Source organism: Pygoscelis adeliae, unplaced genomic scaffold, assembly GCF_000699105.1.
Source record: "Pygoscelis adeliae isolate BGI_AS28 unplaced genomic scaffold, ASM69910v1 Scaffold8, whole genome shotgun sequence".
NCBI classification, from domain to species: domain Eukaryota; kingdom Metazoa; phylum Chordata; class Aves; order Sphenisciformes; family Spheniscidae; genus Pygoscelis; species Pygoscelis adeliae.
This window is the reverse complement of record NW_008825260.1, coordinates 2,153,107-2,175,874: the sequence shown is the minus strand read 5'-3', so window position 1 is coordinate 2,175,874 and position 22,768 is coordinate 2,153,107. Positions and strand designations below refer to the sequence as shown.

The 22,768-nt window shown below is 37.2% G+C and overlaps 1 protein-coding gene across 1 annotated transcript in view; it reads left to right on the top strand.

Moving 5' to 3' along the window:
* Positions 1-22,768, top strand: part of ZNF385D (zinc finger protein 385D) — a 166,542-nt gene that overhangs the window by 54,914 nt on the left and 88,860 nt on the right. The window contains exon 3 of the mRNA XM_009329513.1: positions 17,826-17,936. Within this exon, the coding sequence (XP_009327788.1) occupies positions 17,826-17,936 (111 nt within the window). The remainder of the gene's footprint in view (positions 1-17,825; positions 17,937-22,768) is intronic.

The following is a 22,768-nucleotide window of genomic DNA, read 5'->3' as shown; positions in this document are numbered from 1 at the left end:
CCTTCTCCATGTCCCGGGTAACCAGGTCTCCCATTTCATTCCAGGGAGGGCCCACATTTTCCCTAGCCTTCCTTTTATCCCCGACGTACCTATAGAATCCTTTCTTGTTGCCCTTGATGTCCCTGGCCAGATTTAATTCTCTCAGGGCTTTAGCTTTCCTAACCTGATCCCTGGCTGCTTGGACAATTTCTCTGTATTCCTCCCAGGCTACCTGTCCTTGCTTCCACCCTCTGTAGGCTAACTTCTGGTGAATTAGCACATTGCATTATAGATGACTAAAAGGCAGAACTCCACTGTGCAGAATGGTCAGTCCAGCTCTCTTGCTAACCTAATGTTCATTATTAAAAGCAAATAACAAAAGTGATTGAACCATATTATCATGTAATTGTCTTACTTATCTTCCTTTTGCATTACAAAAATATGTCTTTAACGTGGTTTTTCAAGATACCTTTACATGGTGTTTCCATTTGCTTTTGATTTTAGGTCAACAAATGCCGTCCTTAGAAAATAACTTATTTTCCTTTCTATGAAGTGCAGAGCAAAAGCATATCATTCAAGATGTTTATAAATTCCTAAACAGAGAGGTTACAGTGGAGAAGCCTGCCAAAACCTTCAGTACAGAAGTACTACTAGGCCCTGCAATAACGTCTGATGCACTAGCATACGGCGCATCAGAGAAAAGCTCTAAAATGTGTTGTGTTTCGAGTTTTTTTTAACTGAATATGCTTCATAATCAGAAGCATTAAAAATAATTTTTAAAAAAGCATTGATTTGAATAGAAATGATATGTGGTATTTTTAGTTATATTGCAAATGTGCCATACTGTATAATGGAAATATTGGACACCTACTTTAGCATTTACTGCATTGCAGTCAGATCCATCCTGACAGGGTTTATCTATTATCTCATACAATTCCCTCAGAAAAAAATGAAATTATGTATTTCTCTTTGTGCTCTCGAAGCAGCAAATTCACTAGGTCTGTTGTATTTTTTTATACTGGGTTTATAGACTTTTCCTTCTTTTCTCTGCAAGCTTATCAACATTTGTAAATCAGTGTTTATTTCTAACAAACTTCTCTTGCCCTACTGCTTAAAATTCTACAGTCCAGACAAGTAATTCTGAATATGCCTGTATTTTCTTTTGGGAGGTCATGGTGGAGTGACAAAGGGAGGAGATGATAGTCACAATACAGCATGTTAGAATACTTAGTGCTTATTCCTATAGCACTAGAATGGAATTCTTACCAATGTACAACATATTTTTATAGCAGTATAATTAATTTTCTCAAGGGGTCAGGGGCTTTTTTCCCTACGTGGGAAATTATGCTAAGTCTTTGTGAGTTAATTAAAAATCTTATCTGTTAATTATCCACAGTGTGTGCAAAATAGCTGTTCATGTAAGTTTTAAAGTTAGGAATTTTTTTTATCCCTGGCGTCTTACTGGCTAAGTTAGAAAAATGTGTGAATATCCTAAATATTGCTTTACAACTTTAATTGGAAGGCATTAAATTGTGATTAGTGTCAGTCATCATGTCTATATTATAGACATAAAATTCATTGTGACTAATATAGGGAATAAGTATGAAATGTAGGCAATGCCATTATTATTTAATGAATCTCACTTATATAAATAACAGTAATATTATTATTACTATTTTTGTTACTAATATACCATGTTGTAGTTATATACCATTTTGGTCAGGGTCTGAGAAGATTAAAAACATCCTAATTATATGATGTTTACTTGGAATAATACTGTTATCAATGATTCGAAATATTAACTCTAAGCTGGATTTTTGTAAGTATAAGTTAAGAATGGTTAATGTATTTGTTCTCACGCTGTAAGTAAACCTAAATATCTTGATACTGGTTTAAAACCACTAACTACTACTGCCTTTAGTGAGGGGAATATTTTTCAGATGCAACAGTCACTACTTGATTTTGATTCATGCCACAACTCACTAATATATGTGTCTGTTCCTAGGGGTGTTTTTGCGGGTGGGAGGAAGGTGTTTTGAGGGGGTTGGGGTGGGTGTTCGTTGGTTTGTTGGGTTTTGTTTGGTTTGGTTTTGTTTTCCAAAAAGAAGTGAGGCATATAATAGCCTCTGAAGCTCTGGTGCTCATTGTAAGATTTATTCTCTACTATTAGTTCCTGGTATATGAAATGATGGTGCATAGTTTCACAGGCAAGAAGATAAGGAGGTTTTTAAAAAGGACCCTGAAGAATTATGCAGCGCTTTTTATGTCATAAAGTCAAAAACAAAAGAGAGCCAAATTAAGATTGTGGTAAAGGTTTGGCAGGAACACTTTTAAAACTAATGCGAGTACTGAATGCATAAAATCAGTAATCAAGTTGGGAGTCATACGTTGGAAGCAGCAAATGTGCTACATTATCTACAAAGATAACACACAGTGTTCATTTTTCTTAGTAGCTAATTTAACTACCAGGTTTTTATTGCCGCTTCTGCTCAGTCCTTCTGTTATTAGCTGAAGTCAACATCTCCCACAAAAGTTCATCCTTGGTAGTAATAATTTGCTGCCATATAAAATAAATGACTTAACATAAAAGATTTTACTGATTGCAGTGCCAGTTGGCACTTTCTTGTTCTCTGTTGAAATGAGCACAACACATTGTCTATTACAGCTGCACGACTACCCTGTGACCGCAGTGTGTTGCAAGTTTTAACATTATTGCTTCTGTATGTATTTTTCCCCCATAAATTATTCTTTGCAGAAGAATGTTAATTAGTAACTGATAGATATAAAGATTGCTAGGGACAGCCCATTAATTCCATTTACCTTAATGGCACTTAGATCTTAGCTTGCAGTACAGCTGTATTCAGACTGGATTATAAATGTAATTTTTTGCATCATTAACTACCCTGATTAATCTTAGACAGCAAAAGCATAATTATAGAAACATAGGACTCGCAATGTGCCAGTTTAAAGTTGTAGCTTTGCTCTTTCATTTTTACATCATTGTAAACAGCATAGGTTTTGAAAATTTAGACTGGGAAACAGTTTTTCTCCCCTTCTTAATAATTAACTCGTGCCTTGCATTAGTCATTTCTCATTTCTGCTTTTACTTGGTTTTTTTGAGGTTTTATTTTGTTTGTGGTTTGTTGGGGTTTTTTAAGTGCCTTTTGTAACATGTTTTGCTTTTGACTGGTGCAATTACTGGATATTTGCATAGTAATTGACCACTATTAGCAAAGTGTTCATTCTGCTCGAAGAGTATTAAGGAAAGCACATATAGTCTGTGTCTGATTTCTGTGGAGGCTCCACAGAGGAGAAACTTACTGCCAGAAGATGTCATTGTGATTTTCACGTTACAGTCGTCATGAATGCTCTGGTTAGAAGTCTGACAAACAATTCACTGTGCTGGGCCAAACAAGAGTACAAATTCAGATACCAGCCTCAGACAGGAGCAGACCTGATGAGGTGCTGGTCTTCCAGAGAGCAGCCAGGAAATGGCATGTTCTACTTGCGTTCATGTTTAATGTTAGCAGTTGGGAAACCTGATCTGCCTGGTATCATAAAAGCTTTTGCCACATGGGGTTTTTTGGCTTATTTTTCTTTGGTTTTGATCAGCAAAAGGCAATGTAACCCTACATTGATTGTGTGCCTTTGGTGTAGTATTGTCTTATCAATACAAAACTGATGTGACGAATCCTCACCCTGATAAGTGCATAATGCTACTTAAAATGTTAAACTTCCAGTTGCAGTTAATAATAAGAAAGACAAGAAGTAACAGAAAGAGAATTTGCACTGGTAATGCCATTTCAATAATCATAAACCTGAAAAGAAAACTGAAAGCAGTTACTTGAATGACGGTGTTTCAGAAATGCCATTTGTAAACAGTTAATGGATGGTTCTCAAGAACATACTGGATTTTTCAGGATCAGTCGACACTGCTGCATGCTGCGAATGTGCTGTGTGGCTCCTCACATAGAGTGTGAACTGGAGATTTTTTGAAGGGGGAAAGAAGAAGAAAAACTTTCCAATGACTGATTCAAATTGGTGATTGCAAAGATGCCTTTTTTAATAATACGGATTTCTCATGTGTGGAAGGGTCTGAGCTGATATAAGTCCATTTCAATATAACAAACTACACTGTTGTTTTTAATTTTGTATTTGAGTCTCCTGGCTTCATCTTCTTTCAAGCTGTAGGCACAACCATTGCAGAGGCAATCTGCCACACAAATTACAAGGAGATTACAGTAAGTACAGTTTTCTCAGTAGTGCCTGAAAAGGCAGCAGCACTTTAAAAAGACGCAGAAAAAAGAAGAAGGGTAGAGGTTTGGAGCACTGAAGTTTGCAGCTGCTCCTGAAGGAAAAGTAGGTTCTTAGTTATCCTATCCCATAGCAGAACTGTTTGTGCCTGCAGCTGCTCCTGAGACCTGCCAGGGTAAAAGCTTCCCTCCCACTAGGTCAGACTGTCTTTCAAAACAAGAACCAAGAGCCACATGAAGTGAGGTGAGGGGTTGGCCAAGGGCGCTGCTCTGAGCTAGGAAGAAGGGGTTGGTGGAGGAAGCGGTGGGTTCAATTCTGCATTCAGGCACAGACCTCCACCGTGACCTTGAACCATTACTTACTCTCAGTTCCTATCTGTAAGATGAGGATAGTATTTCCTGGCCTTTTAAGTGTATTACAAAGATTGTGGTCATTAATGATTAATCCTGGCACATGAATGTGTATAGTTACGTAACTATTAAGATCTGGACATAATTGTCAAAGCTGAGATCCAAGGTCAAGACTTGGTTTGAACTTGTTCCATCAGAGTGTCAAGATAAGCAGGAATAAGGCCTGGTGGATAGGGTTCATCTCTAATATAACTTCAGTATAAAGCTAAAAAAGCTTTATAATAGCAGGAGGAATGACATTTTCATTGGTGATGTTATTTTTATAATTGCAGATAATTAAGTGGGTAGAAAAGAAAACCAGTCTTAGGACTAAGAGCCCTGCAGGCCTCTAAGAAGATAGAAGCAAGCGCTCCGGGGTTTGCACTGCACTTTTGGTGTCGTCTTCATTTTTTCAGAATTCTTTCATTAGTTGCTGCCATCTTATCAGGTCCCTTTTACCTGTTCTGTGTTGTAGATATCTCCGGGGCAGAGCTTTTACTATAAAAGCAGAGGCGATGCACCCATATGGTATCCATAGGCATCAAATTATACATAAAAAATGAATCCTTCAAAATAACCAGAGCTGGGCTGTTTGTGCATTGTGGAGTTTCTTTTCTGAAAAGATATGCTAGCAGTGCAGATGTCTTTAAGTACTTGACTTGCAGGCAACAACTAGACAGTTCACAGGCAATAAAGTTGCCTGTCTTCACATCCATAGGTACTTGTGTGAGGTACTCCAGACATAGATGATTTTGAATCAATTATGCCTGTGCTATCTAGTGCTAAGGCATAAGGCTGTGAATGAGAACAAGTGGATTTGCCAAGAGTTCTAGTACAGCTCAGTTTTCATATGTTAATTACCCGTCTGTAAGTGGTCTTTGTAAAGCACTGTGGAATACTCAGATGAGACTTCCTATTGTGTTTAAGTTCATAATACACATGAATCCTTTTCAACCTGATTAATTCAAAATACTCAACGGCACCCTAGCTTCACTGAACGTTAAGCAATACTAGTCTTCTGGCTGGGGGTCAACAGAGGAGATGGAAGAACTAAGGTCACTTGCCTGCAGTAGCTCAGTGTCTAGCTGCTTCATCCCTTCCTTTTTGCTCAAATTCTGGCTCCCATCCAGAGCATGTATTCGTTCATGTCACCCTGGAGGGACACAGAGCATCCCTTCTTACGCACTGGACTGTAGCCTGCACCACAGTTCTCACCTGGTCAATGAACCTCTGACTACCTTGCGTGTGTCAGGATCTATACATCACCAATATAGTTGGAGCTGATTTGGGATAAGGGCACCAGTTTGAGTTTGCTTGACCTAAAATCATGGAGAGACCAAAATCAACATGAAGTAACTTTAAACAATCAGAGAATTCAGGAAAAGAAATGAACTAGGTCCAAGCCAAATGACAGTATAGAAAGAAACCATGTCACAATCTGCCATGATGGTGAAGAAGTGAATGAATTCCCCCTTCTCATATTGTCCTTTCACAACAGAAAAAAGTAATGGACATAGTCCCAGAAACTGAAGGCCCCTACTACCTCCACATTTTTGACTTTGTAGATATATTAATATTTATTTATGGTAGTGGACTCCTGGAAGGAGTGGAGGTAGTTGTTCTAAGCCTGTTTTGAGATATCTTGAACTTTTGGGCTAGTATTTCTGTATGCACACAAGTAACAACAGTTTTTCTTTCCTTCCTTTCTAGTTTGGTTTCATTTACTTCTGGTTTGATCTACAAAAAGCTCAGAAGTCAGGGTCAGAATGGTACTTCCCTGGCAATATTTTTTTCTAGATTTTAATTTTGACATATCATTCAGATAAAACTTCAAAGATGAAATTGCATGGAAACGTATGCTGTTAACTTTTCATCTTTTTCCAAATGATACAAAAACATGCTGAGAATTATTTAATGCATCACATTTCAGAGATGGGTAGGAAGGGATTAAAGCACTTCAAGTAGTGAATGAGCCATAACTGTATTCTCCACAGCTGTTCAGTGCACTCAGGAGCGCACTAATAACTCAGTCACCAAGACTGACAAGAGACTTGGAATGAACCTCAGTGGCAATCTGTAGAGAATTACTCAAAAAGTACAGTCACAATGTGGGTACCCAGTGCAGGTATAAGTGTGTTCTTTTCATCAAAAGGGAATATAATTTTGGTTTTGTACCGTGACAAAAATGTGAGACGTTTCAACTGGTGGGGAGTTGGGTTAGTAATGTAATAATCTCCCTTTATTCTAAATTATTTCTTTCCTGTCTTTTCCTATTTTCTTGTCATGGTTTAACCCTAGCTGGCAACTAAGCACCACACAGCCGCTCGCTCACTTCCCCCCGGTGGGATGGGGGAGAGAATCGGAAGGGTAAAAGTGAGAAAAGTCGTGGGTAGAGATAAAGACAGTTTAATAGGGAAAGCAAAAGTTGCGTGCATGCAAGCAAAGCAAAACAAGGAATTCATTCACTACTTCCCATGGGCAGGCAGGTGTTCAGCCATCTCCAGGAAAGCAGGCCTCCATCACACATAACGGTTACTTGGGAAGACAAAAGCCATCACTCTGGACGTCCCCCCCTTCCTTCTTCTTCCCCCAGCCTTATATGCTGAGCATGACGTCATATGGTGTGGAATATCCCTGTGGTCAGTTTGGGGTCAGCTGTCCCAGCTGTGTCCCCTCCCAGCTTCTTGTGCACCCCCAGCCTACTCGCTGGTGGGGTGGGGTGAGAAACAGAAAAGGCCTTGACTCTGTGTAAGCACTGCTCAGCAGTAACTAAAACATCCCTGTACTCTCAACACTGTTTCCAGCACAAGTCCAAAACATAGCCCCATACTAGCTACTATGAAGAAAATTAACTCTATCCCAGCCAAAACCAGAACATTTCTGCATCCTATAGAGTATGAAGCAGAAATCAGGTTGATCTTAATTTTGCAGTTACAAATACCTCACTAAAATGCAAACCACCTTCTGACCACCTATTTCCCTCATGTTCCTGGGATCTTGCTCAGCTTAGTACCAAATTCTAATGTCTATGCATATGTAGTTACTAAGCCCAGCAAGGTTTATTTTCATTATTATGTAAGCTCTCAAACTATATCAAGATAATTTACTACTTTTTTTTTCCATTTTCCTATTTCATATTTCTCTCTTAGTGGAAGTGAGTTTCCTGAACACACAGTCTCATCCTAGTTCAAAAATTCAGGCAGGTTTAGAGCTAATAATATTATGGAGGAGGTAAGCATGTTAATGACTTCTCCTATGGACCATAATCTATGAGCCGAGCAAAGTTAAAATATTTTTTGCATGCAAGGAGATGTAATGCTTTTGGTGATCTGTATGAGGGCTATGAATATAGCTGTGCACATTATTTAGCCTTATACTTAACCATTACCTGTTATAAGGGTATATTCAGCTGCACATGCAAACTATAGCACTTCAGTTCCCATATGTGAAGAGTCTGGAAAACATTATTTTTCTGTGTTGACTGCTGGTGATGAAATTAATTTAAATAGAATTGTTTTGAATCTCAAGATTTGAGGCAATATGATGACAGTTGGTCACATCGTTTTATATCCTTGAATTTTTTTAAGAAGGACATTATAACATTCCTTCTGAGAGAAGGGAGTGGAGATGTTTTATGTGCTTTTTTCAGTGCTGACCTAAAAAAAAAAAGAAAGGAAAAAAAGCGGTTGTGGTCAAATAATTACACCAGCAAATGTCTACACTTGCACCTGAAGTGAAATGCTTCTACCAGATTTTGAAGACAGACATTAATTTAAGAACTGGGAGAGAAATTCAATAATTTTCTAATTACTCTGTTGTAAAGGGTTGTCAGAGACCTAGTGGCTAAACAAACAGAGCAGCTTTGGTAAATGTTTCAACTGAAATGTTGAAGTGTTTTACTCTGAAACAGTTATAAAATGAGAATCTGAAAAATTTCTGTCTCTCCAAGATTCAATTGCTGTATTTTAGCCTTTGCTTCATGAAAATACTTGCTCATTCACACACACACACCCCCCCGCCAAAACCTGGGATAAAAATATTCTGTCCCCATAACATTTTTTTCCTTTCATGGTGCAAGGCATGGATTAAATGATGTCTTGGGGTCCCTTTTAGTCTCTTATTCTCTGGTTCTGCAAGTATGGCTTACGAATTGTAACTTCTCCCAGTGTTAAAACTTAACTCACTAAGACAGATTTTGAAATGTGTTGAAATGTTATAAAAATATAGATTTGACAGAGTATTTTAATAATGTCTGAAGCATCCCTTGGACTTTTTCAGGTAAGAATATATATTTTTAAACATTCTGATTATACTCCACATGTTAGTTCTTAATGGTTTCTTTGCAGTCACCAGAATAAAAATGGTAAATAAGAAGAATTTTTAAAATAGGCTAAAAAAGCGTAGCAGCATGATCAGGAAGGTTGCATTGCAGAATTATTTTCCCACTCCTTAAACACATATATACACAGTCTCTTCTCAGAAAAACATGTAGTAGTTTGCAGAGACCACTTTGGACTCTTGTACTTGTGAGCAATTCACTTGTAAGAGTGAATCAAGTGCTTCTCTGCCAGTTCTCTGTCTGGCACACATCCTGCTTTTATTGTTGTTGTGATTAGAAAGACCCACTGTTATTAAATAACAATTATAACATTTGGTCCAGTTTTCTGAAATTCATTCACATATGAATAATGCTATTGGGAATTTGTTGTGTAACCCTCATTATGCCTGCCAACCTTTTGTTCCAAGCTCTTTTCTTAAGCACAAAACATGAAAATGCCCTTAGCTTTTTTTAATGTGTTCTTTTTCTCATGAGCTTATTTCTGCTTTGTTCTCAGTTGAAGCTGAGAAAACAAATGGCATTTGTGAACCTTAGGTTTTTATCTCTATTGGTATCTTTAGAGATATCTTTAGAGAGAGTATAACATTTATCTCTTTTTGTTTTAAGCAATTATTTTGGGTTTAATCATGTTTTTACCATCTGCCACTGCTCATTTAAGTGAGCAGCTGAAAAGAAACAATCCACCCCTTCTTTCCACACCACTTTGGTAATGCCTACTAGAAGTGGAGTAATTCTCCCACTTCCAAGGTGGTCTGTTTCATGTTAGTCTGTTCTAATGCTGCAATTGTTGTATTGAGCATTGTCCACTGGATAATTGAGCAATATGACAAACATGCCGCATTCGGTTGCCTTTCATCTTCTCTCCTTTGGAAGAATCTTTTAGGTCTGGTAGAATTTTGTGTGTCCATTGGATCAGCACTGGGGAACAATCATGGTTTTGTAATTCGGAAGATCATTATCTGTGGTATTCTTGCTCTGTTTGTTGAAGGAACTGGAAATATGTTTTGAATGAGAAAGGGCCTGAAGAAAAAGAAAGGGCCATCCCATTCCAGAAAACCAGTTGAATACCACCCTGGAGAGTTGTTCTGAGAGATGCCAGGCAAGTCACTTAACCCAAACTTTTCTCAGACAACTTTACAGATTGTGAGTCCAACTTGCAGTTGTAAGGCTGCATTTAGTCTGTGTAGCACCTTCACAGATGGATCTGAAGTCAGGAGCTGTGTGGTGAACGTATGAAAGGCAGTATAATACTAAATACTAGTAGGTATATTAAATTGGGTAACTGGAACTAGTGTACACTTTTATTCTTCATTTCTGAGAAAAATACCATCTTTTATCTAACAAAGAAGTTTTGAAAATAAGTTAATTATACTTGTGAAGTACTTACATCCTGTGTCAATGAAGACTGTAGGAGAGCCAATGAATAGGCTGATAATTCCCATTGGGAGCGAAGTTTCAGCTTTATACAGTAAATGAGGTCTAGGGCTATTCATTGAACCCCTTGGACAAAACACAACATTGAACAGTTGCTCATTAAGTGAACATTGTCCATCTTCTGAACAGATCAAAGCCAGAACCTTTCAGGAAAAATATGTGAACATATTTCAAAAATGGAAATTCATAAAGGTGTTAAATTAAGGCTTGTAGGCATTTCGTGTTTTTAAGGGCTTGATCTGCAACCTTAATGTTCTTCTAGCACTGTGTGTTTCTGTATTTAGCATATGGACACATACATACACAGATTTGTTCCAGTTTGACAGTCCTTCACATGTTGTTTAGTGTGTTTGATTTGCATAATCACTGTGTGATTATTTCTCACTAGCTTTAGCATATGCAAATTCATGTCTTTTGACTGACAACTGTTATTAGACAATCAGAGTATAAGGATTTGCATAATCTCTATGTGGTTACAGTATTTCTGTGCAATACCACTGTGAATGCAAATCCTTTTCCTCTGACTGGTTTCTGTATATTCAAGCAGTTTGCCAGAAATACTGCTGCTGCCTCAGCATCTCATTGCCAAGTGGAAAAATCTACAAGAAAAAAATAACAAAAAAGAAAGCAGGAGAGAAATACTAGAGTCACATCAGAAAGGTGACTAGACAACTGCTACAATTAAATAGCTCCATTAAAAACAAAAAAAAATTCTTACACTCTAAAAAGATTTCAACAAGAGAATATAAAGTTTACTTTGGGAATTCGTTCTGAAGTACTGTTCAAGTTACATAAACCAGTTACATTATTTGGGAAGTGACTACAGTTTTCTTTTTGATAGATACCACTTTTTTAAAGAAAAGTAATTCTGTAAATACTGCACATTATTGTAGTTGTTGCAGGTTTTTATATGAATTATTTTATATTTAACTAGGTTGCATAATATTTCTGTTTTATGTACATGAAAAGCATCAGGTATATTAGTTCTACCCTGTTTCTCTTTGTTGATAAGAGCAGAAATGGTAGACACTAAGAAAAGATGTGTAATGCTGAGTTCAAGTCACTGCATAATTATTCACCATAATTACTAGGGCAATACTGAATAAATTAGCTGTAAAAGGGTAAACCATGCATGGTAGCACATCTAGAACGTGTTTTTTTAACCATTTGACATCATATTGTTCTACTTGCACATGAAACATTGTTGAACATTCATTTTTTTGTGTGTTTAATTATGCTTACTAAACTCTTCCCATCATTCCTTTTGAATTGCGTTCTTTGGTTAGTTTATAAGATTCTTATTCACAGATTAATGTGGTATTAGAAAAAAAACCCTGGACTGCTAGCCCTAACAACGGGATGTATTTCTTATGGAAATACAGAATATCAAATATACTTAGGATCAAATCACTGAGCTGTTCTTGAACTGTTCTGTTTCTGACCTTGACGTATATTAAGAATACGTCAGGTAGATTGTAAGTTATAGGTCTGACACTTTCCAGAAGTGTCTACTACACGTGCTGCACAGATTTTTTTTTAACATGCACAATTAATAAATACTTTCAAGAGGTTTGAGATGGATGTGCACACACAAGAATGAACTGCAATGTGTGACACCCAGTAGTTCCAATACTTCCTGGAAGTTTTAGACCTGTTGCACATGCTTTGTCCAGCTTGAATGTGCAGCTGCAGTGCCAAGTGTCTCCTGGAGAAGAAGGAGCTACCACTCAGCTGAACAGTGCCCATAATATGGGCACTCTATACGGGCAATGTAAGGCTGAATGTCTAGCAGTTCTCCAAAACATCAGAGTTCTGCATAAGTAATAATATAACAATGTAACATAATATGATATAATATGATATGATATAATATGATATAATTAATATTGCAGCATCTGTACAATTGACCAGCATGATTGCAGGGGAAATGATTGTGAATTCTTGATGCTACTCAGATCAGAGAGCAACTGCTCAATTCTCAACTGGAAATAGTCAAATTATGCCCTGAGAAAATTTCTGGTTCAAGAAGTCCCCCAGCTATAAATGACAGTGGCTTTACATGATTGAGGAGCTTTCTCATAGCTTTAGTAACTGCTCTTCTGTGTTTCTACTAGTATGTCAGAATTATAATGCAGTAGGCAGTTTTATGTTTGAACTGTTTGATGTTAAAACTGCATCCATCATGCAGTTTTAAAAATGGATTAAGTTCACCAGTAAGTATAAACTGTGGAGGATATGATAATATTTTGTTCTTTTTTGCTTGATAAGGCGTTGTGTATGTGGCTTGGTACAGGATTTACACTGTCTCCAATGCTCTTATTAGTGTCACCATTTGTTGAAACATAAGAGAATGAATGAAAGGAGCCCCCACTGAGTTATCTTTATTTCTTATCGATCTTACATCTTGAACAATCAAGATGTTCACATAAGCCTCAACTCACATGTGGGAATATTAATACCTTGCCTGCAAGTATAATAATATTACAGTGTGCTTGTTTGACTTAATTTTTGTACTTACAATTAAATATGTTTGTAGAAATGCAGACCTACAGTACGAAACCGTACTCAGGATATCATTCCATTTTATTTTTCATTGTAACATTGCATTGTGTTAGCATCTGGACTTTAAGAAGTTCTGAGAGGTGTTGGTAGCTTTGTCACTGAATTCACTTACCTATTCAAGTAATGGAGGTCAGTCTTTTGGTAGGTAATTTTTTTGTAAATTACCACTAAAACGGTCTACAGCAATTTTTTCCTGAGAGCTTCAATGACCTGATGTGTTTTTCTGCTCACTTAGTATAGGACCATAGTGATTTGAGTCAATCTTTTGCAGCTAATCTCTTTGGCTTTAAGGTGAAAATACTTTCGTACTTATTTGATTGTTTTAGGCCTACCATATGTTCTGAACAGGCTCTGGACATCCACATTATCTTCACCCTTTGACCTGGATGCTTTTATTTATATACGTTAGTGCAACTCCATTAGTTTACTGCCGACCTCAAGAATTTGAAACGCTCATGTCATGCCCCTTGGTTTTAATACACAATTAAAAAAAATAAAATAAAAATAACTCCTTTCGGTTTATATCCTTTTGTGATTGGAGCCTTTATGGATCAAACTTGCATGCTTTCCTTTGCTGTCAGTTTGTTGTTGTTGTTGTTGTTGTTTTTAACTTAGACATACTCTTATGCCTCTGGGATAACAAGTCACATAAAAAGGACTAATAAAAATCATATATATTAAAAGTTTGTTGAAATTCAGGAAGAGCTATGTGCTTGAATTTCATTTTCAGCATAAAAAAAAAAGAACACTTAGTAATTATTTGTGGAAATTATGTAAAATTTACATTTCCAAAGCATCAAATTTCTCTGTAGGTAAAATTTACCAGCCCGGGTTCTGCCTTCTGCAGATATTTAATGAAATTTAATGAGATGGAGACTTGGCTACAGACGGCCTTCAAAGATAGCAGCTATGGTGATTCTGGAAAAGTTGCCCAGGCAGTTAGGACAACATGGGTCAACTTCTTGGTGATTTTGTGGTAGATGTTTCATCCAGAAAAGTTCACACAAAAGCCACTCCTTTCACCTGCAGTCCATAAAATAAAGAGCTCTTTCGTGCTTTATGGTAAGCACAAGAACAAAGAAGAATGTGGCTAAGGTCATTGGGCTGACAAGGTTGAATTTGAAACAAGCAAGCAAAACCAAACGAAAGGGGTAAGGTCAAAGCTAAAAAAATGGAGTAAGGGGCCAACTTCTGCCATGCCCTTGGTTTAAGCCTGGATTTTGCTGAAGTATGGTAAGGCCCTGAAGATCTTGGGAAGGGAGTACAGTATTTGATCAAAGAAAGTTAATACCATGTTGCCACAAACTTCAGCTTGAATAATTAACACACAGACGATATTATTGCTGTTCATTTTAGGTATTGAAACCAAAAATTAATTGAATGAAATAGGAAACCTTTCATATGTATCTTCATTGCCCAAACTAGCAGTTACCTTGTGGTTTACAGTGAACCTTGAGCAATGTGCTACCCCTAGACTGACCACAAGGAAAAGTGTGACACAGCCTGCCTTACATAGTAAGATATACCTAGTGCTGGATAGTAGAAAAGCAAAAGGTAGTGAACAAGTCATAGGGCAGCTCACCCTCTTTGTGTTGTAACTTACAGTGCAAATACATTGGCGAGAGGAAGTAGAGGGACATCTTGCAAACCTTGCTCTCCTGCACAGCTTTGACAGCTGTATCTTTCACGTGAATTGCAAACCTCTCTGTCCTTCACTGTAAATGGGAGTAAATTAAAACAGTTGCATCTAAGAAATAAAATAAAAAACCAGCGATTGTAATATAGCACTAGTAATGAGTAAAAAGCAGATTTTATAAAAGTTTATCATGATAACGTTTATTTTGAAAGCTAATACCATTTACATAAGTTAAAATACAATTTATATGTGTAATTAGTAACATTCAGTGAGCCTAGAAGTGCTTGGAGATTCTGTTAAGTATCTCAGCACTTGCTGATTATCTCAGCTACATGATATTATTTCCCTCTTTATACTTCCCTGCAATCCTTGCTCTCTATTTTCTGGCAATCAGCTGCCTCTCTTTGTTCCTCTGACTCTCAGCAGGGCTCCTCTCTGTCTTCCAGTGTCTGAGAGATCTGAGTGCTTATCATGCTGCACCTAGGTATCCTGTTACCTCTCTCAAATTTCCTGCATAAAGCTTCTGGAGGCTTATCTAGTGCTTTTGGATGTTTATTTGAAATTTATGGATTGGTGGTGTTTCCCAAACGAAATCTCCAGGAAAAAATAATAATGTCAAATACCACAGCATTCTGCCCCAACTTTATTAGAATCTGGGGCTAAGTTTTGAAATTTAATTCTGCTTTGCAATATCAAAGAGCAGTTGGCAGAGAAGGGATTCTTACTTTGAAGCAGCTTTTCTTAATCAACTTGGAGGCTACCCAGAACACTTCTTCATTTAGACCCACAAACACAAATCATCCAGTTCACAATAAAGCCATGTAGCTGTGTATCTAGAAGTCTGCATCTTTAGAAAGAGAAAGAGAAGTGTGCAGATGGATTTTCTGTATCAGCAGATAAACAAGAGAAAATCTGTGGAGTGATTAGGAAAGAAACTCCGCATTTTTCCATGAGACCAAAATAAAATTAAATACAAAGTAGACCAACTATTCCACACATTCATGATTTTTCTCAATTCTGAAAAACTATTTGTCTCATTCTCAATGTTCGCCCAGAAATCCAACCCCATTAGAAGCTAGAATTCTTAATGTGAAGATGGATAAATCCAACTCAAAAAATTAGTTGTTCCATCTTATGAACCATGGCGGTACCTTTCATATAACCCTTAGAGAGCTTCTTTGTTGGCTTTCTTAACTTACGGCACTTGTGAGATAATGTGAAAGAGTTTAACATGTTAACACTGAAGGCTAAACTAATAGTATCTCACGACTGTGGTTAATATGAAGGCAAAGAGTTACACTGGAATAAAGAATGCACAATTTCTTGTTACCATGCGCTGACTTATTCATATATCTGAGCTTGAGATTTCCCTAAGTATTTTAGACCTGCAGTGGCGAAAAGAACAGTGCCTAAATTTCTTTAGAAATTTAGGCTAGATTTCTCCAAACTTCAGCAGCAGCGAAGTAGCATCGATTAAGACCACGTCATGCTTTAATGTTGAAAATCACAGAGTACAGGTCTATTGGTTCTGCTGACATAAGAAGTCACCTCTTGGGTAATGGAGCAGTTGAAAAAAGAAGAGTTGTTACTATTTACTTTCCTATGTGGTGGTGTTCTTTCTGGTCTAGACAATAGTATTTTTGGGCCGTGGGCTTTTTCAACATCATGTTACTGAGTAAAATGAGTGCCCCTAGCACATGCTTTGACCACTGCAGAAAGTCTTACACAGCATGCTGTAGCGTTTCAGAGCTTGCCATACTCTGACCTTAGCCATCAGTGTTATTTTGGGGTTATGTTACAGTGGCATCCCTAGTTCCTGGGACTGGTGTTCTTTTATGCTGGTGGTTGCACAAATATATGAGATATTTCCCTTTCATATCAAATTGAAGAGGATGTTCAAACTGAGCATTTCTTCCAGACCTTTCTGTAAAGCTCTGCCATTTTCCTTGTTCCTTTTTTTTTACCAATCTGAATTTCTTTTCAACAGGAATTACTTTAATGACCTATTTCATATCTGACACTGAACAGCTGTCAGGTGATGCAAAATCTCTGTAGTGATCTGTTCTGGATTCACTGCAATAGAGGCCATGACTGTCTACCATTACAGCTGCCATGAATAATTGATTACTCTACGGAAAAGCTCCAATTCTTTATTTATCAAAAAACCTTTTGCTAACAGACTAGGAAAAAGTGAATTATGGGGACATGAGCATAGAAAAAGCTTTTTTTTCTCAAGACACATACAAATTATGCGGTGTGAATACTGGTTATCATCAGAGTTAGACAATTGTATTGGCGTCATCACAATCTGTGAATTTTTAACAATACAATTTAAAGATAAAAACTATCAGTGGCTTTACCAAGTTGCTGTAAAGCTATTACTAGATTTTAAAAATAGCTGTCAAATTCTTCTTCTGAAAAAGAAATATAAATAATTTTGACCAATGAATTTGGGGAAGTTGATTTCAGTCCTCCATGTAAAAAGGTCTCTTGAGTTGCTTTTGTGAAATTTTCTGCCAAAATGGTACATTTTTTTATGGGACCCTGACTTGCAGACACTGACAGATCAGCGTTCTGGTACAGGTTAGTTCAGAATAATGCTTTTCATGAAAGTCAAAATTCATCCTTAAAGTAGGGTTTATTCAAAATAGTTCCTTCTAAATGGCTGTGAAAATAATCTTTGGAGGATTTGGATTTTTCACAGGTTGTGTAGAAGTTACTTTATGGAAAAGATTAATTTATTGGTTCCTGGGAAATTATGATTTTTTTAATAATACTGATCTATTGTGTGTTATTCTGGAATTATTTGTATATAATTCTCCTTCACATTTCCGTTGATCCTTTTCTTAGTAATTTTATTTAAAATATTCTTGTTTCATTTAGTGAGCTGGCTTTTCTATGATATAAAAAACGTAAATTGGTGTTTTGATAGGTAAACTTGTTCAGCATTTACAGCTTTTAGCTTTCTTCAGTAGAGGGAGATTGGTGCATATAGAATTGAACTAAGGATATGTATTTCAAGATAGCTAATGACACTTTTCTTTGTTCCTTTCTGTATTACCTCTCTGTAAAACTGCATGAAGAAGAAATACTAATTTTCAAAGAAAAATAATAGTTTTCTGTCGTGTGGGATATGGTATGGCATGATGCAGAATCTTGTTTGAGTCTATAGATAACATAGCATACAGTGGAACAGCAAAAGCTTTTATTTTTCTTTCTTCTCTCTTTACAGATGGACCCAATTCAAAAAGCTGTAATAAATCATACATTTGGGGTTCCTCTTCCTCATCGAAGAAAGCAAATCATATCATGCAACATTTGCCAGCTGAGATTTAATTCTGATGTAAGTCGATCATTTTGTATAGATTAGAAATATGTACTTATCTTCTAGGATGTGCCATAATTTGCATAAATTGAACCTAAATGAAACGTTGTGATTTCAGTTTGTGGCTCAGCAGATGAAAAGGCTGTAGGATGCTTCAAATAAACACAATTATTTGGTAGTGTTTATACACCCGGCCAGATTTTCCCTGCGGATATATCCCTGCAAGCTCATCAACTTCAGTTGTGCTGCACAGAGTGTAAATAGGAAAATGGATTGATCCATTACTGCTAATAAGGCTGAAATATTTGCTGGGTCCTAATTCTTCTGCCAGTCCTGGTGTCGTGGTTTAACATGGCAGGCAGCTAAACACCACAAAGCCGTTCGCTCACTCCCCCCACAGTGGGATGGGGGAGAGAATCAGAAAAAAAGTAAAACTCGTGGGTTGAGATAAAGACAATTTAATAGGACAGAAAAGGAAAGGGAAGTAATAGTAATGATAAAAGAATATACAAAATAAGCGATGCACAATGCAATTGCTCACCACCTACTAACCAATGCGCAGCCAGTTCCCAAGCAGCGGCCGCTGGCCAACTCCCCCCAGTTTCTGTTCAGCATGACGTCCTATGGTATGGAATATCCCTTTGGCCAGTTTGGGTCAGCTGTCCTGGTTGTGTCCCCTCCCAACATCTTGTGCACCTCCAGCCTCCTTGCTGGCAGGGCAGTATGAGAAGCTGAAAAATCCTTGACTGGTGTAAGCACTGCTCAGCAACAACTAAACATCAGTGTGTTATCAACATTATTCTCATCCTAAATCCAAAACACAGCACTATACCAGCTACTAGGGAGAAAAATGACTCTATCCCAGCCGAAACCAGGACACCTGGTTATGTTTGCCTTCCTTTTCAGCCTGTAAATGTTAGAAGTTATTTAGATATACTTATAGTCCTTGTGGATCTACCTTCCTTTTTCTACCCTTACAACAATGTCTCTGTCTAGCCAGTATTGTATTTTAATGTTCCTGTCCTGCCAGTACAAGCTTTTAAAAAAAAAAAAAAAAAGCAGGTGATTTTTTTGTCAGTTGGCTCCTACCTCATGTCCTCTTGTTCCTCCAACAATGAAATAGAGCAAGCTGAACTGGAGATGGTCTCTAATATACAGAGGAAACCTGTTCCCTATAATTACCCAAGGACGATGTGCTGTGGTGCTCCTTGACAAGGAATACCTGTTCTGTCACAGAAAAGCCTCTTAGAATTTAACTCCTTTACTTCCTTCTCCAGGATCATTGTGTGTGCAGACAAAACCTGAAAGAGTACAATATATTTTCTTCTGCTAATCTAGTCTGTCCAGGAAGTTTCTTGACATGGGCATCACTGGTGGAAACTTATCTTCCCCTACCAAATGTCTTTCATTTACTATCTGTTTCACTAATTTAAATATGGAAGTTACTTCTGTCAGAATAAAAATGTTTGGATTTAGAGTGAGGTCTAACCCAAAAATGTCCACAAGGTTCCTTCCTCATGCTAGTCATACGAAGAAGTGGAATAATTCTTGTGTGCTGCTGCTTCTTTGTAGGCAGCTATTTATATACAGTTTGTACCTATTTTTAGTTTATCAATTATTAATCAAAGCCATGAACTTGTCGAAAACTTAAATTGAACCTTGAAGCCTTCTTTTAAGGATTGGCCACCTAGGGATGAAAATAATGCGTCTCTCTTCATTCCTCTCAGTTTTTTGTTCCTTAAAAATAATTTTAACAAGATCTGTACAATTTCCAGACCAGTCAGCATCATGTACTTACTTTCACTGATGAATCCAGGTTTTCTAGTTCATGGACTGAATGGACACCTTCCCCTTATGACATTGACATCATTCTCAAACACTAGTGCAAGGAAGGGTAATACATTCTCTGGAGCTGTCATGTCCCTCACAGATAAAAATAGCCAAATTAGGCTCTTCCATTTAGAAGCCAGATGCTAGAATTAGGACTGTGTATACTGAGCCATTCATGGGGAGACGATGATGGAGACTTCTGGGCCACGGTGGATCCCACTGACTGAGCAGCCCAGCTCATCACTCATAATTTTCAGCTTTGTCTTAGGAAAAAGCATGTCATGCTGAATCATACATAGTATATAGCTGCAAGAGACATCAAACACTTTGGTGTTACATACCAAAGTGAAACACCACCTTTCAGAGGGTATACTGTTTGTTAGTCTGCAAAAAGATCCAGACAAAAGAGAGGATGAACACATCATTAAAATAACATAGTCATTAGTAGATACGCAACTGGGATTGATACATGGAGTGGAAAATTTTCCAGCTGACAGGAGCTAGGCATTTTCCAGAATAAAATGTTTGAAATAAAAATTCTTCTACACAGAAGCAAACAAGATATCAGCGGACACTGATACGTCTTACTCAGAGGACTGGTATGCTCCCATACTGTTCCTTTTCTGCTGCTCTTAGAAAGGATTACAAAGAAGAGAGGGGGAAGAAGCAGTGGCCATTTTCAGTCTCATCTACAGTGTCCAAAAAAATGGTTTCAGAAGAAATCTATTCATTTATACTGTTCACAGCAAACTCATGGAAGAAAAGCTGTTAAGCAGATATTTAGTTGTCCCTTCACACCTTCAAGTGATAGAGACTTGAACTCCAATTTGCCAACACTGTTCAGTGGAAGATTGTTCTAATGCTCCCCTCTCTCAAAGTTGATCAATATCATTAACTTTATGGAATGGGGAGGCCTTCTTGCTGAGTATCTTTCACTTTCCACTTTTAATATTCACCTAATTTTTAAAGCAACCCCAATGTTGCTGATTGATGTAGAGATTATGATCCAAATGCTGTCCAGTGATTAACCTGGGACTATATCTCTCCCCCCTTTGCCCTACCACACAGAAGAGATTTGTGCATATCTTTTTGATGGTCTCTTCTCATTCCAGTGCATGTAGTTATTACTGCTGAAAATCACATAGTGCTCTGCTGAGGCAGTTCAAGAAATAATAAGTAGGCAGAGTTCCACTGCAATTTAGAAATGCTTTTCTGCAATGTGAGGGGAATAGGCAGGGCTAAGTTCCTCAGTTGCCTGTGTAATTCTGAATGTCCACCAGTTTTTGAAGCAAAAATGTGCTAAACTAAAAATGTAATGTTGAGACTTAAGGGAAAGATTGCTTTGAAGAAAAAGAGCTATTAGCTATAATTTTCTGATAACTTTAGTATATGAATGGCAAGCACATACATTGTAATTCTTTCTTTTATTATTATGAAAAAGGTTTCATTTACTGAATATTCCTACCTTTCATTTTTGGCATTTTTTTTTAACATGATTTAAAACCATAACAACAATAAATAGTTTTTCTGTTCAGAAACCTAGTGCTTTCCGACTGTTCTACCAATGTGTCTTTATTTTTAGATGCTGGAGATAGGGTTTATCAGAGAGTAATGAATAGAAATTCTATTTACCTACTGCACGACAGTATTATGAAAATGTTTACAATAAAACTGGTCTGTGAGATTTTTCATTTTTGCAGAGAATACAGAATTTTCTCCCCTTTGATACAGATTTCTTTCAGAGCAGAAGCGCTTTTTTTCTGGTTACATGGTATCAAAATTACATTTCAAAGAAAAATGAGAAAAGGCAGTACAATAGTCTAAAATTGTTTAGCTTCTTTCCAAAGGACTTATCTATAAATCTTCATGACAGCTGTGTGTTCACTATTTCTTTTTAAAATAAATCTTCTCATACAAGGGAAGGGAGGAATGAGCAAGTAACCAAAGCTTCTCCATGCTGAGAAAAAACATTAGAACAGCAGAGGTAGGTTCTGTGGAGTCTGATTCAAGCGGTGATTTTTTTTTTCTTTTTTTTTTTTTGCATTGAGAGAGATCTATATATAACATTTACATTCACATTGCGCATCCAGTACAGGGCAAAACATTTAAGTATGTGCTTAGCTGCAAGTGTGTGAGTTGCCATTTAGGTTTTGGCAGCTGCTGAGAGCTGTTGCAGCAGTTCAGAACTGTTAAATATATGCTTTGTAGTAAACATTAAACATCTGCTAAAAGCACCCTGTAAAATGAAGTCCAGCTGACTTCAGTAGGACAACTCATGTGCCTACAGGTAGTTGTAGGAGTAAATTCTGTGCTAACATGAGCAATCACTAAAAAAAACAAAAAAAAAACCCAACAAAACCCCCCCCCAAACAACCCCATGGCTTGGAGAAAAAGAACTCACTAACTTTTCCTCACTTTTTGATCACCTGTCTTGACTATTTGATCTTCGTTTACCCACATTTTTAATTTCATCATTTGATCAAGGTAGTGACAGTGTCTGTTAACAAGGTCAATTCTTGCAAAGGGATTCTCTCTTTCTCTGCCTTCTCCTTTAATGCAGATGGCTGAGTGATAATCCAGCTTGCCTTGAGAGAAAGGTTGGGCAGTGTTTTTATGTACTCACAGGACTTGAATTCCATTATGATACATTGTAAAAATATTTCCAAACATGTTAGCCAGAAATTATTGTTTGACTTAAATAGCAACAGTAGTGATATTCTCCTGAAAATCATGAGCTGAATGCTCATTGTGGAGTCCTTATTTGTTGTTTTTTTATCTTGTTTTTCTCCATCTCTATAAAGCAAAGATACCACTGAATCGATACATAGTTCGACTGTGTGAAGTTGTCAGGGTTCAAAAAGTGCTGTTCCGGTAAAAGAATAGTGAGGGATTTTTTGGAGGATAAGCTCCACAGGATTTTACTATGGTTCTAACTTTCATGGGGAAAGAAGCAGGACCAGAAGACTTAAAACCTATTTAGGTTATGCTTGGTATCTAGAACAAATGATTAAAGTATCAGT